The sequence below is a fragment of the Mobula birostris genome, chromosome 25 (assembly GCF_030028105.1).
Source record: "Mobula birostris isolate sMobBir1 chromosome 25, sMobBir1.hap1, whole genome shotgun sequence".
NCBI classification, from domain to species: domain Eukaryota; kingdom Metazoa; phylum Chordata; class Chondrichthyes; order Myliobatiformes; family Myliobatidae; genus Mobula; species Mobula birostris.
In genome coordinates this window covers 55,286,975-55,302,207 of record NC_092394.1, presented here as the reverse complement: position 1 = coordinate 55,302,207, position 15,233 = coordinate 55,286,975, and the positions used below count along the sequence as shown (strand labels likewise).

The 15,233-nt window shown below is 44.1% G+C and overlaps 1 protein-coding gene across 8 annotated transcripts in view; it reads left to right on the top strand.

Annotated features, from left to right (window-relative positions):
• LOC140187605 (protein CASP-like) overlaps positions 1 to 15,233 on the top strand; it is a 622,913-nt gene that overhangs the window by 181,280 nt on the left and 426,400 nt on the right. For all 8 annotated transcript variants that reach the window (XM_072243102.1, XM_072243099.1, XM_072243103.1 and 5 more), the window contains exon 4: positions 14,852 to 14,930. In XM_072243102.1, the coding sequence (XP_072099203.1) occupies positions 14,852 to 14,930 (79 nt within the window). The remainder of the gene's footprint in view (positions 1 to 14,851; positions 14,931 to 15,233) is intronic.

Below are 15,233 nucleotides of genomic sequence, written 5' to 3'. Positions count from 1 at the left end.
GAGTATTGTGAGCAGTTTTGGACCCCTTATTGGGTTGTAATAAGGATTGTACTGACACTGGAGAGGCTCAAAGGAAGTTCACAAAAATGATTCTGGGATAGAACGGCTTGAGTTAGAAAGCGCATTTGATTGCTCCAGTCCTGTATTCACTGGAATTCAGAAGAATGAGGGGTGACTTAATTGAAACCTATTGAATATTGAAATGCCTTGATAGAGTGGATGTGGAGAGGATGTTTCCTATGGTAGCGCAGTCTAGGACCAGGGGAGACAGAATAGAGGGGTGTCCTTTTAGAACAGGGATGAGGAGGAATTACTTCAGCCAGGGAGGAGTGAATCTATGGAAATTGTTGTCACAAGCAGCCAAGAGACCAGGTCTTTATGTATATTTAAGGCAAATGTTAATCAGTTCTTGATTGGTCAGGGCATGAAAGAATATGGGGATGGCAGGAGATTGGGGCTGCAAGTGATGATGGGTCTGCCATGATGAAATGGCGGAGCAGATAAAATGGGCCAGGTGGCTTAATTCTGGTCCTATATCTTATGGCCTTATGGTCTGAAACCCAAATTGTAAGTTTCAACACATTCTTGTGACAATATAACACTTTGTAGACCTCAGTATCGCTGTTTCCAAAGAAGTCGCAACAGAATAGGTAAAAAGGTTATCGAGAGTCGTCAATCATTCCTCGTGGATAACTATCTTTCTCCTCCTCCTCCTTCTGATAAGTTCTATTTTAACTTCATTAGTCCACAGGACTTGTTTCCGAAATGCATCAGGCTTGTTTAGATGTTCCTTTGAACCTATTGAATAGAACTTTTTAAGCACAGTGAGCAAAGGTATGTTTGGAGAAAAAAAGGGTGGTAGTGGTGGCAACCATGGCTGCATTTCTCCTGGCTCTCTTCTGCTGTCTTCTGGTTGTTCTTTCCATCTCCAGAATAGGAACCCCATCCCTACACAGCTGTCGCCAAGTGGTACGGTCAGCAGCAACATCCTCCACGTCCTAGGGTCTGATCTTGCACTTCCTATATGCATTCTTCATCTGATCCTTATAGCGCTTCTTCGGCCCTCCAGCTGAGCGTCAACCATGATGTAGCTGGCCATATAACACTCTGCGGGGTAGCCGACATGTGGGCATCTTTATCACCTGCCCCAGCCACTGCAGCTGACACTGGGTGATCATGCCCTCAACACTCCTGCAGTTGGTCTTTACAAGTATTTCAGTGTGAGGCATCCGCTCATGTCAGGTACTTCCCAGGATGCACTGAAGGCAGTTTATGTGGAAGCACTCCAAGGACTTGATGTGATGGCTGTAGATTACCCAAGCTTCACAGCTATAAAGGAGGGTTGTGACACAGACCGCTTGGTATATGGTGACCTTTGTGGAGGGACGAAGGCTGCTGTTCTGAAAGACTCTACACCGAAGTCTCCCAAAGGCAGCTGATGCCTGTTTAATGTGGCTCTGGATGTCGTCAATGCCGCTATCCTCAGAGAAAATGCTCCCCGGATATTTGAAAGATGACGCTACTGACAGCTTTTCATCACCAACAGTGAAGGCAGGTAGAGTGGGTGGGACACTGTACTCCATTGGCAAACCACTTCTGTCTTGGTGGTATTGACAGTCAGCCCTATCCTGCTGTATGCTCTCACCACCTCAGTAAGGACAGTCTGAAGATCCTCCAGAGTATGGGCCACAAGAGCACAGTTGTCTGCATACTGCAGCTCTGGGACCCACACTCTATGGAGTTTGGTGGTTGCGTGCAGCCTCCTGATGTCAAAGAGGTTGCCATCTAATCTGACATCTACTGCCACACCGCTGCTGTCTTCAATCTCGTTGTGGAGAAGCTTGGTAACACACACGAGGAAGATGTTAAAGAGCACTGGTGCTAGCACACACCCCTGCCTCACCCCTGTGGGTACAAGGAAGGGCTCGGACTCTTGTCCTCCTATGGTCACCTGAGCAGTCATCCTATCGTGGAACTGGCGGAGGATGTTAACAAATTTATTGGGACAGGCAAACTTGAGGAGGACACCCCATAAGAGCTCTCTTTGCACAGCGTCGAATGCTTTGGAGAGGTCGACAAAGGCCATAAACAGGACCTGTTGTTGCTCCCGGCAATTTTCCTGAAGCTGCTGGGCTGTGAAGATCATGTCGATCGTGCTCCTATTCTTCCTAAATCCACCCTGCGATTCAGGCAGCATTGACTCGGTGATGTTGCTGATGAGTCTCTGAAGCATCACCTTAGCCAGGACCTTTCCAACAACAGAAAGGATTGATATGCCCCTACTATTGCCGCTGATGGCCTTGTCACCTTTGTTGTTATAAATGACAACGATGTTTGCATTTCTCCATTGCTGTGGGATGTTCTCATCATTCCAGGCCTTGGTGATGTACTGGTAGAGGGTGCGCATACGCATGTACCCTCCGTTCTTCAGTAACTCAGCAGGGGTATTGTCAGTGCCAGGAGATTTGTTGTTCTTAAGGAACTGGATAGCTGATAGAACCTCCTGGAAGGTTGGTGGTAGACTGAGGTCATGGATAGGAGGAAGTTCAGGCAGCTTGTCCAGGATGGTGGGGTTTGTGTCAGAGTCTTGATTAAGCAGGGTGTTAAAATGCTCAGCCCACCTCAGCAGAATGGTATTCTGATTCTTCAGAAGTGTTAGACCATCAGCTGTTTTCAGGGGAGTAACGCATCGATTTATTGGGCCATAGATGATTTTGACAGCATTGTAAAAATTATACATGTCATTATTATCGGCAAAGGACTGGATTTCATGCGCCTTTTCAGTCCACCACTCATTTTGCATGGCCCGTATTGCCTTTTGCACATTCCTCCAAGCTGCCTGCCAATGTTGTCTGATGCTGGTGGATGAAAGGTTGTTTAAAGTTGCCCGGTGTGCTTTGTGCACGTCCTTAAGCAAGTTGTGGATGGTATCTGAGTTATTTTCAAACCAGTCTTAGTGGTTCCTGCTCCTATGGCCGATGGATTGGGCTGCTGCCTCATAGAGTGCAGAGCTGTTACAGGTCCACTGTTGATCCATGGTATTTTCTGAGTCCAGACAAGGTTCCAGCTCCCTTAGTTTCTCAGCTAGGATGCGTCGAAACTCACTGCTTGCTTCTGTGTTTCTCAGGTGGTTGCAATTTAGCCACTTTTTATTGGGTTTTTGCAGCCACAAGTGGGGACGCACTTTCATATGGAGCTTGGCCACAATCATACAGTGGTCAGTCCAGCACTCTGCACCTCTCATGGCACGGGTGATGAGAACATCCTTGGTGTCAATACGTCTCACAATGATGAAGTCGATCATGTGCCAATGTTTAGAGCGAGGGTGCATCCACGAGGTCTTATATTTTGCCTTCTGCTGGAAGATGATGTTGGTTCTGGTAAGGTTGTGCTCAGAGCAAAGAGTAAGTAGCCTCATGCCATTTGCATTCACCTTGCCAATACCATGTCTACCTAGCACTCCACTCCAGATACTGTTGTTCTGCCCACCTTAGCGTTGAAGTCCCCAAGCAAAGGGATCTTTTCATTCTTAGGGATCCGGCAAGGAGCTTCATCCAATGTCTGATAAGAGCATTCCTTGGCCTCAATCTGAGATGGCAGAGTTGGTGCATAGGCACTGAGAAGCGTGGCATAATGTTTCTTTGCCGGGGGATACAGAGGGTCATTAGTCTTTCACTAATGCCAACAGGTGTTTCTGTGAGACTTGGTAGAAAGATGTTCTTGATGGCCAATCCTACTCTGTGGAGATGTTGTCCACCTGGGGGGGTGGGGGTAGCGGGATCCTTTCCAGAAGAAGGTGTAGCCCATCCCTTCCTCTGTTAAAGAGCCTTCATCCAGGAGCTTGGTCTCACTCGATGTTGTAGCGCCTCAGCTCAGCAGTGATCAAGGCTGTTCTCTGGTGAGGTCTGTCAGGGATGCCATACGAGTCCAGGAGAGTCCTTACATTCCATGTTGCCAGTTTTAGGTTGCATTGTTTCTTATTTCGACCGCAATAGTGGAATAACCCGATAGGCGCGGTAACCTATCCAGGTGAGCGATTGAATGGGCAATTTTTAGGCCACCTTTTCTAGGCCCTTCCCCGATTGGGGTGAGCAGTGCGGTCCCTAAATAGGGCTGCTCAGTCGCACAGGGGTCTGCAGAAAACTGCCACTCAGTCCCAGCTGCTAGTGACCAAATACCCATCCCCAGTAGCACTATCTTCACCACGATGAGGTAAATCCTGGTGGCAAGGATGATCGCAGGACAACTGGTCCCACATCTTGGCTGCAGGAAGCTGCCGGGTCCTTAGTCTGTTAAGGCCTGCCTATTGCACGCCACCAGTGCATTGCTTTTCTGACAGGGTGTGCTTCCTTAGCCTTGTCTCAACAAATTTACCACAAGGCAGTGGGGCTATTTTGCCCATTGCTGGGACAGTGGTTGACGGATGCCAGGGTGTGTCCACGCGGTGTTGGGCCTGCATGCCACGTCTCTGGGGTCCACTGCTGCTCCAAGATCCCCTGTAGTTTAGCCTGGGACCGTAAGATACCCAGTTTCTGTGTGTGGCCCGGTGGAGGCACTGCAGGAGTCTTGGTGCTGGAGAGGCTCTGTACTGGCAGGAGGAGGCTTACACACTCAGCTCCTCTTTTCACCCTCTGTTAAGAAGGCTAGCCAGCAGCAATAGCTGTAAGCAGAGATCACTATGTGGTATGCAGCATGCACTGACTACAAGCACTACTACACTACTGCACTAGACGGTTCACACACACCCTGTGAGCAAATACTCCCACACACAATATGTAATATGAATGTAAAGAAGGGCAAGCCAGTGATTGGATACAACTGTAGAGACAGTAAAGAGTTAAGTTGTACCACAGAAGCAAAATTCAAAAGGGAAAAGAATGCAAGACTGATACTGTATTTAAAATGTACATAGTATTTGGAATAAGGTCGACAAACTCATGGCCCAATTAGAGATTAGTTGGTATGGTGTTGTGGGCAGCACTGGGTCATGGCTGAAAGAAGGTCATAGTTGGGAATTTAACTTTGTACCGAAAGGGCAGGCAGGAAGGCACAGGCAGTGTTGTGGCTCTGTTGGTAAGAGGTGGAATGACATTTTTAGAGTGAGGTGACATAGAGTCAGAGAATGTCAAATCTTTGTGGGTGGAGTTAAGAAACTGCAAGGATAAAAAATCCATTATAGGAATCATATATAGGCCTCTAAATAGTAACCAGGATGTGGGGTTGATATTGCAAAGGGAGATGGAAAGAGCATGTAATAAGGATAATGTCACAATTGTAATGGGGGGGTTTCAATATGCAACGGGATTGGGAAAATCAGCTCGGTGTTGGATCGCAAGAGAGGAGATTTGTTGAATACCTATGAGATGGCTTTTTAGAGCAGCTTGTGCTTGAGCCTACTCTGGGAAAGGCTATCTTAAATTGGGTGTTGTGAAGTAACCCAGATTTTATTAGCTTAAGGTAAAGGAACACTGAGGAGGTAGTGATAATAATATGATTGAATTCGTACTGCAATTTGGGAGGGAGAAGCACAAATATCGCAATAGAATAAAGGGAATCGTAGAGTCATGAGAGAGGAACTTGCCCAAGTGGATTGGAGGATATTGGCGGGGATGATGGCAGAGCAGAGATCGCTGACGTTTCTGGGAATAATTCACAAGGCGCAGGATCGATATGTTCCACAGTAGAAGTAGTTCTCAAATGGCAGGGGTAGGTAACTGTGGCTGACAAGGGAAGTTAAGGACTGCATAAAGCAAAGGAAAGGGCATATAGAAACATAGAAAACCTATGGCACAATACAGGCCCTTTGGCCCACAAAGCTGTGCGGAACATGTCCTTACCGTAGAAATTATCTAGGGTTACCCATAGCCCTCTATTTTTCTAAGTTCCATGTACCTGTCCAGCAGTCTCTTAAAAGACCCTGTCGTATCCGCCTCCACCACCGTTGCCTGCAGCCCATTCCACGTGCTCACCACTCTCTGCGTAAAAAACCTACCCCTGACATCTCCTCTGTACCTTCTTCTAAGCACCTTAAAATTGTGCCCTCTCATGCTATCCATTTCAGCCCTGGGACAAAGCCTCTGACTATCCATGCGATCAATGCCTCTCATCATCTTATACACCCCTATCAGGTCACCTCTCATCCTCCGTTGCTCCAAGGAAAAAAGGCCGAGTTCACTCAACCTATTCTCATAAGGCATACTCCCCAATCCGGGCAACATCCTTGTAAATTTCCTCTGCACCCTTTCTATGGTTTCCACATCCTTCCTGTAGTGAGGCGACCAGAACTGAGCACAGTACTCCAAGTGGGGCCTGACCAGGGTCCTATATAGCTGCAACATTACCTCTTGGCTCCTAAACTCAATCCCACGATTGATGAAGGCCAATGGACCGTACACTTTCGTGACCACAGAGTCAACCTGCGCAGCAGCTTTGAGCGTCCTATGGACTCCGGCCCCAAGATCCCTCTGATCCTCCACACTGCCAAGAGTCTTACTATATTACTATATACTATATTCTGCCATCATATTTGACCTATCAAAATGAACCACCTCACACTTAACTGGGTTGAACTCCATCTGCCACTTCTCAACACAGTTTTGCATCCTATCAATGTCCCACTGTAACCTCTGACAGCCCTCCACACTATCCACAACACCCCCAACCTTTGTGTCATCAGCAAATTTACTAACCCATCCCTCCACTTCCTCATCCAGGTCATTTCTAAAAATCACGAAGAATAGGGGTCCCAGATAGCAAGAGTGAGTTGGAAATTAGATGATCGGATGTTTTTAAAATTTAACAAAAGGGAACTAAAAAAGCTATAAGAAGGCAAAAGATGAAATATGAGGGCAAACTAGCTGATAATATAAAGCAGGATACTAAAAGTTTTTTCAGTTATATGAAGGATAAAGGGGAGGTGAGAGTTGTTATTGGACCACTGGAAAATGATGCTGGTGTGTGGTAGTAAAGAAATGGCAGATAATATTATTAATTTCTTTGTTCAGTCTTTACTGTGGAACATACCAGATGTATGCCACATGTCTGAATGTCAGGGAGCAGGAATGAGTACCATTGTTATTACAACGGGAACAGTGCTAGGCCAACTCAAAGGTCTTAAGGTGAATAAGTCACCTGGACCAGATGGACTACATCCCAAACAACAGGAATTTTGCAGATGCTGGAACTTCAAGCAACACACATCAAAGTTGCTGGTGAACGCAGCAGGCCAGGCAGTATCTCTAGGAAGAGGTACAGTTGACGTTTCAGGCCGAGACCCTTCGTCAGGATGGACATTTCAGGCCGAGACCCTTCGTCAGGACGAAGGGTCTCGGCCTGAAACATCGACTGTACCTCTTCCTAGAGATGCTGCCTGGCCTGCTGTGTTCATCAGCAACTTTGATGTGTGGTCTACATCCTACTCTTTAAGAAGGGAGGAAGACAAAAGAAAGGAAATTATAGGCCAGTTAGCCTAACCTCAGAGGTTGAGAAAGTGTTGGAGTTCATTATTAAGGATGAGGTTTCAGAGTGCATGGAGACTAATGATAAAATAAGTCTAAAGTTGACATGGGTTCTACAAAGGGAAATCTTGCCTGACAAATCTGTTAAAATTCTTTGAGGAAGTAACAAGTAAGGTGGATAAGGGAGTGCTAGTGGACGTCATTTACTAAGATTTTCATAACGCATTTGGTAAGATGCCACACATGAGGGTGCTTAACAAGATAAAATCCTGTGGTGTTACAGGAAATATACTGGCATGGATAGACAGGTAGGAGACAGCGAGTGGAAATACAGGGGGCCTTTCCTGGTTGGTGCCTGTGACTAGTGGTGCTCCTCAGGGGTCAGTATTGGGATTGCTTATTTTCACATTGTTTGTCAGTGATTTAGATAATAGAATTGATGGCTCAGTAGTGAAGTTTGCCGATATACAAAGTTAAGGTGGAGGGGTAGGTAATGCTGAGGAAGCAATGCGATTGCAGCAGGATTTAGACAAAGTGGAAGAATGGGCAATAAAGTGGCAGATGGAATACAGTTTTGGGGAATGTATAATAATACATTTTGGTAAAAGCGATAAAAGTGCAGACTCTTATCTAAATGGGGAGAAATTTCAAATATTGGAGGTACAAAGGGACTTAGAACTCTTAAAGCAAGACTCCCCAGAAGGTAATTCACAGGTTGAGTCTGTGGTAAAGAAGGCAAATGCAATTTTGGCATTTATTTCAAGGGGACTGAAAAGAAAAATGAGATAACACTGAAGCTTTATCAGCCTACAGTTTTGGGCCTCTTATCTCAGAAAGGATACACTTTCATTGGAAAGAGTCCAGAGGACGTTCACGAGGACGATTCCAGGAATGTATGGGTTGACATGTGAGGAGCTTTTAGCAGCGTTGGGCTGAAAGGATTAGATAAGGTGGATGTGGAGAGGATATTTCCTCTGGTGGGGCTACCCAGATCTAGAGGGTATGGCCTTAAAATTGGGGGTGGGGGGACCTTTTAGAGCAGAAGTAAGGAGGGATTTTTTAAGCCAAAGCATGGTGAACCTGTGAAATGCTCTGCCACAAACTGTGTGGAGGCCAAGTCCATGGGTATACTCAAAGCAGAAGTTGATCAATTTCTGAGTGGTCGGGGTATCAAGGGATATGATGAGAGCACAGGTGTATGGGGTTGAATGGGATCTGGGATCAGCCATTGTGAAATAGCAGAGCAGAGTTGATGGGTTGAATGGCCCTGATTCTGCTCCTATCTCTTATGATCTTATGGTCTAAGTGGCAAATACTGTGTTTAGAATACGAGGTTAGAAAACAACCAAAGGATCCATTACAAAAGATCCTTTAAATTTTCACTGCTACTTCTCATTTGGTGATACCTTTAACTAATTTGCCAGTTCACTTTTGCTAGCAGGTTACTGCTTGAATGTCTTTGTGATTGATTTTGTTTATTTTTAAAGTATTTACCTTGGACCTGTTCTGTTTTCACTCACCCTGAATGCAAGATTCAGTCAAGTGGTGATTGGCTGCTACCTAGGCAGGACATGTGGAGAGGTAAAGCAGTTAATGTTTCAGGTGAATAATCGTCACATCACATTTTGTACACACTGTATAGTGTTACAGAACATTTCCTTGCTTTGATGGTATTTGATTTTGTGGGTTGAAGTCGGTATTTAGGTAAACCTCCCAGACCTCTCTCCTGATTGCATACTTACTGCAATGCTACTACCTTTTTGACATGTGTGTCCCTCCGGTGGGAATTATGATCGTCTGATTTGGGGTGTTGCCTTGAACGTTGTTATTCACGGAATGTGACTTTATTTGGCTTTTGCTCAACATAGCTCTTCGATATAGCTCTTCCAATTTGCACTTTTAGCAGAGTTTTGTCTGGTTTGATGCTATATGGTTGTTCTGCTCTAATGTTATTTCAGTCATTAATAGAGCTGTTTTGGAAGACAGTGATGTTTAAATCCTTTGCTCTGAGCCATGCAAGCAAGCTTGGATTTCAACAGCAGGTTTTTGTTCATAAAGCATGTTAATGCCCTGAGTTGCAAATGCATGGTGAAAGGTTGAGAAATCTACTCAGTCTTGGATGATGATCTTGTGCAGCTCTAAGCCACTTCATTTGGCCATGCTTCAGATCAGGCAGTTGGCTGACTGACAAGCAGTAGTAAAGATAATTACAGAGTTGTAGCTGTTTGTCAGTGGAAGTTTATGTTCCATGGTGCTGATGGAGCAGTGCCTAATATTTCTTGTACTCTTGAGGACTGCAGTGACCTTGTGCTAATCCCACCAATCACCAATATCTAGTGCAATGATGGATTATGATTATGAAGACACGCAGTCCTCTTTCATTGTCATTTAGTAATGCATGCACTAAGAAATGATGCATTATTTCCTCCGGTGTGTTATCACAAAACACAGGACAAACCAAGACTGAAAAAACTGACAAAACCACATAATTATAACATATAGTTACAAACAGTGTAACAATACCATAACTTGATGAAGAAGTCCGTGAGCACAGTAAAGTTCAAAGTTTCTCAAATATCCCACACCTCACGCAGACGGGAGAAGGAAGAAAAACTCTTCCTGCCATGCCGACCACAATCCGACTCTGAGCCATCCAAAAACTTTGAGTTCTGATCAACTCTCCGACACCGAGTACTGAGTGCCATCTCTGCCCGAACAATTCGACCTCCTTCTCGGTTGCCAAAAGTAGGCAAGGCCGGGGATTTTGAGGCCTACCCTCCGAAAGATTCCCGACCTCCCAGTAACGGCAACAGCGAACTGGCGCTTCAGAAATTTCTCCAGATGTTCCTGTTTCACGTCCATTCTCCATCAAATCAGAATTGTCCATGGCCCCTATTTAACAGATACAATATCATTTTTCACCACCATCTTCTCCTCCTGCCAAGTATGATTTTGGATGATGCTTTTTTTAGGCATTGGATGTCTTTGAGTCATGGAGCATTACAGCAGAGGTACAGGCCCTTTGGGCCAACTGGTCCATGTTGACCACTGCGCCCAACCAGCTAGTCTTGAATCCTGCATTCAGCCCAATTTCCTCTGAGCTCCTCACTTCGATGTTCCTATTTAAGTGCTTCCTTAATGATACTATTATATCTGCCTCAGTCACTTCCTGTAGCAGCTTGTTCCATATTCTCACCTTGCTGTGGGTGGAAAAAGTTGCCCCACAGTTCCTTTGTAAATTTGCCCCCCACCCCACCCTAAATACATAGCCCCTGGTTTTGGACTTCTGTACCCTTAATTTCATACATTTCTGTAAAGACACCCCTTTTCTCCCAAGTTCTCTGGCCAATGTTTCCCTTTATTTCAGGCCCTCGAGTCCTGGCAACATGCTCATAAATCCTTTCTGTTCTATTTTCCAGTTTCACCTCATGTTTTTACAACAGGGTGACCAAAAGTGTGCTCCACAGGCAGCCTCACCAATGATTTATGCAACTGCATCTTTATGTCCCAATTCCTGTTTTCAGTGCCCTAACTGATGAAGGCCAGTAGGCAAAATACTCCTTTTCGCCATCTTGTTTACTTGTGACACTGCATTCAAGGAACTGTGTTCTTGACCTCCTAGGTCTCTGTTTCATTTTATTACCTAGTCCACTACTGTTCATAATGTAAGTCCTGTGCTGGCTTGACTTCTGGCTCTTTCAGCTGTACAGCTCCTGGTGGAGTAGAAGCTGCAAAATCTGCTTTTAACTATGCTTAGTTCCTGCCCATGATATATTAATGGCATAACTCACCACCATGAAGGTATGCAAAAGCTGCAATCTGTTGAAAACCCTGCTGCACAGCTGATGTTATTCCTGCAGAATCCTTGATTTTGCCCACATGTTTTCTGGCAGACTTGCTTAAAATATTACATTTTAACTATTCATCTACTACCTGATGACAAGTCTCGGCTCGAAACGTCGACTCTTTGCTCCTTTCCATAGATGCTGCCTGGCCTGCTTTGTTCCTCCAGCTTCTTGTGTGTGTTGCTACATTTAGTAAGCTGTCCCATTTAAGTTCTTAGCTGAATCCTGTGGAGCACTGCAAGGAGTTGGCACTGACTCTATTTGTCCATTGAGTTCAAAATATCGGAACTTAAGACATCTAATTTTTAAATCAGGGAATTTTGTGGAATGTGAGTAGGTGGGCGCGAGTCCACAATAGTGCCATCTTTAACCAGTCACTTATCAAAGATCAAGTTAAGTGAAATGTATCTCCTATTGATGGTTTGTGCATATTTCCTTTCTTCCCCTCGTGAATGATTGATTGCTTCGATACTGCACCATGTTGATCTGAAAGTTAACTCGTTTGTCAATAAGTATTGTGCTTTTTGTATAGTTGATGTAATCTAATAGCTGTTATGAAAGGTGGATGTGAGGCATGTAGCAATTAACCATATGAGGATATCATGGTGTGTGTTAATTTGAAAGTCTGAGTGATAGAAATTGTCTGAAAGTGGGAGATGGGAATGTTGTACATTGAGCATTGTTGGATGTTAGTGGTGTGATATGCCATGTGAAATTGCACCCCCAATGTATGAATGTATTTGAGACTATTGAACACCTTGCAATATGTCATCCAGCTCCTCGTAGCTTGACTTCTTTAATTTTTTTCACCTCCCCTTCTACTCCATCTGCCAAACACCAAAGCACTGCTCCCGCGGGCTTTCCTATCCCCTCCATTCACTGTTTGCATTTGTCCACCAACCCTTCCGTATTTCATTCCATTTCCCTCCTTCCTTTCTTATCAGATTCCTTACATCTGTAGCCTTTTTTTGCCTCCACCTATTGCTTCCAAGCTTCTGTCACTCTCTTCAGCCACTCTTCTTCCAACTGACAATCCAACAGTCCCTCCCACCTGGATTCACTTATCACTTTCCAGCCCTCGTCCCAACCCTTACCCCTCCTGATACTGGCATTATACCCTCTTCTCTTTCTGTTCAGTGAAGGGTCTTGACCAGAAACATCAACCATCCATTTTCTTCCACAGAGGTTGCCTGATCCACGAGTTATGCCAAATTAACGAAATGAATAATTAATCACCTAACTAAATTAATCCCTTCTCCCTACATAATGTCCATGGCCCTCCACTCTCTATACATTCATGTGCATATCTAAAAGCTTTAACTACCATGCCTGGCCGCATAGTCCAGGAACCTACCATACTCACCTTAAATCTATGCCCTGAAATCTTTTGATCCTGAGAAAAAGACCATAAGACTTAGGAACAGAATTAGGCCATCTGGCCCATCGACTCTGCTGTGCCATTCAGTCATGGCTGATCTTTTTCCCCCTCCTCCTCAACCCCTTCTCCCGGCCTTCTCCCCATAACCTTTGATGCCATGTCAAGAACCTATCAATCTCGGCCTTAAGTACACATAATGATCTGGCCTCCGCCGCTTCATGTGGCAACAAATTCCGCAAATTCACCGCCCTTTGACTAAAGAAATTTCTCCGCATCTCTATTTTGAAGGGCACCCCTCTATCCTGAGGCAGTGCCCTCTTGTCCTAGGCTCTCCCACCATGGGAGACATCTTTTCCACAACTACTCTGTCTGGGCCTTTCAACATTCGAAAGGTTTCAATGAGATTCCCCCCCCACCCCCCCATCCTTCTACATTCCAGCTAGTACTTTACTTTATACTTTATTGTCTCCAAACAATTGATACTAGAACATACAACCATCACAGCGTTATTTGATTCTGCGCTTCGTGCTCCCTGGAGTACAAATCAATAGTAAATATTAAAAATTTAAATTATAAATCATAAATAAAAAATGGGAAAGGGAAAGTAAGGTAGTGCAAAAAAACCCGAGAGGCAGGTCCGGATATTTGGAGGTTATGGCCCAAATCTGGGTCAGGATCCGTTCAGCAGTCTTATCACGGTTGGAAAGAAGCTGGTCCCAAATCTGGCTGTACGAGTCTTCAAGTACAGACACAGAGCCATCAAATGTTCCTCATATGATAACCCTTTTATTCCTGGAATCATCCTTGTGAACCTCTTCTGGACCCTCTCCAATGCCAGCATATCTTTTCTAAGATGGCTCAAAACTGTTCACAATACTCAAGGTGCCTTATAAAGCTTCAGCATCACATGCTTGCTTTTGTATTCTAGACCTCTTGAAATGAATGCTAAAATCAATGCCTCTTATAATCTTTAAACATCTACCAAGTATAGACTTTCTGGTGAAAAATCTTCTGTGCTGGAGTTGCTTGTATTTTGCTCCAGATTTCAACATTTGAAGCCTTTTGTGTCTCTTGATAAGCTGTAGTTAACAATTCCGAGTCTCTTCGGGTGGGGGGGGGGGGAAGTGTTTGTATTTTGGCCTGGTTGTCCCTGGATAGAGCACAACTTTGTATGTGGGGCTTTAAACCATTCTCAGTGTTTTCTTAGTTACAATACCAACTACACAAATACGTGATGGTCTTTGGAAAATATGCTGGAATTAAGTATTCCTTTCTGGTTTTAAACTGTCTTTTCTGCTGAAGGTATTGGTTCATGCTGAGGGAAACAGACCCCCAACAACTTATTTACCTCAGGTTGCACAATATCAGTATGCAGTATAAAGTGGCATGCTTTCACCTTCGGAAAATACATTTGCAGTCTAATTGCACATTGTGACTCCTGTCCTCATTTTTAGGAATTCTATTAATGATATATTATATGGACAGGGAGAATATGTTTCAAAAGGCAAACCAGATTTTTCTCTAAAGTGCTTGAAGGTGTGGTGGTTTGAGTGTGATCCCACAACTAATTAGTGTTTAGCAGGTGACCAAAGCTGGCATCACAGGGTAAGCATCTGTGACTGTTCTCTTCCCTAAACATTACTGGGGTCAGTTTGTTTCACAAATTGCTTTTTACGTCTGGTGTCATTTTTATTTTTAGTTTCTGTTGTGGGTAATTAAATTTGACCAATTTTGGTTTAACAAGAAGATCAAGAATATGATAAAAAAGTTAAGATTCCTAGCAACAATGTTATAATTGAATGGGGGAATTGCTATGGTGTTAAATGTGTCACGATCATAAAAAAAGGCCAGGCGGCATTTATGGAGAGGGAAAAATAAGGTGGGTGAGCTTTTATCAACACTGGATGTGCTGATAAAAGATGTAAAGCTTCAGAGCAAATAATGACAAAGAAAAAAGGGAAAGCAATAACAGAGAAAAGCTCTGCAATCGTGTGGGAGAAGGGATGAATATATATGATGGATCTGTAGAGCAGAACTTGTATATGAGAAGCTGTAATACCTGAAATTTAGGATTTGGTTTTAATGCACTGTTGCCAAGATTGTTTTGCCAATAATGTATGATATAAGTGTTTCTCTTCTTTTGGAATAAGAATTTACCATTTGTGTTTCAGATTGATGCACTAAGTAAAAGAAGCAAAGAAGCAGAGGCAGCCTTTTTGAATGTTTACAAAAGATTAATTGATGTTCCAGGTAAGTTTTCAGAACATAGTGATGTGTGACCTTGGCTATGCATTTTGTGCCACTTCCTTAGTTTTAGAAATGGCTTGTTTATATCCTCAGAAGTAAACCAACCATTAGATTTGCCCAAATAATCTAAGCCATTATTCCACTGGGTAGAGATACCAAGATGAAACAATATCCTGTTCACTCTATTATAATTAACTCTAACTCAGATGGCCATGGAGATTAAAATGACACTGTATGTGCAGAAGCAGTATAACTGGAGCATTTGGTTATGCACAACTTGTACTGGCCCTCTGTGTTGTAATTGTA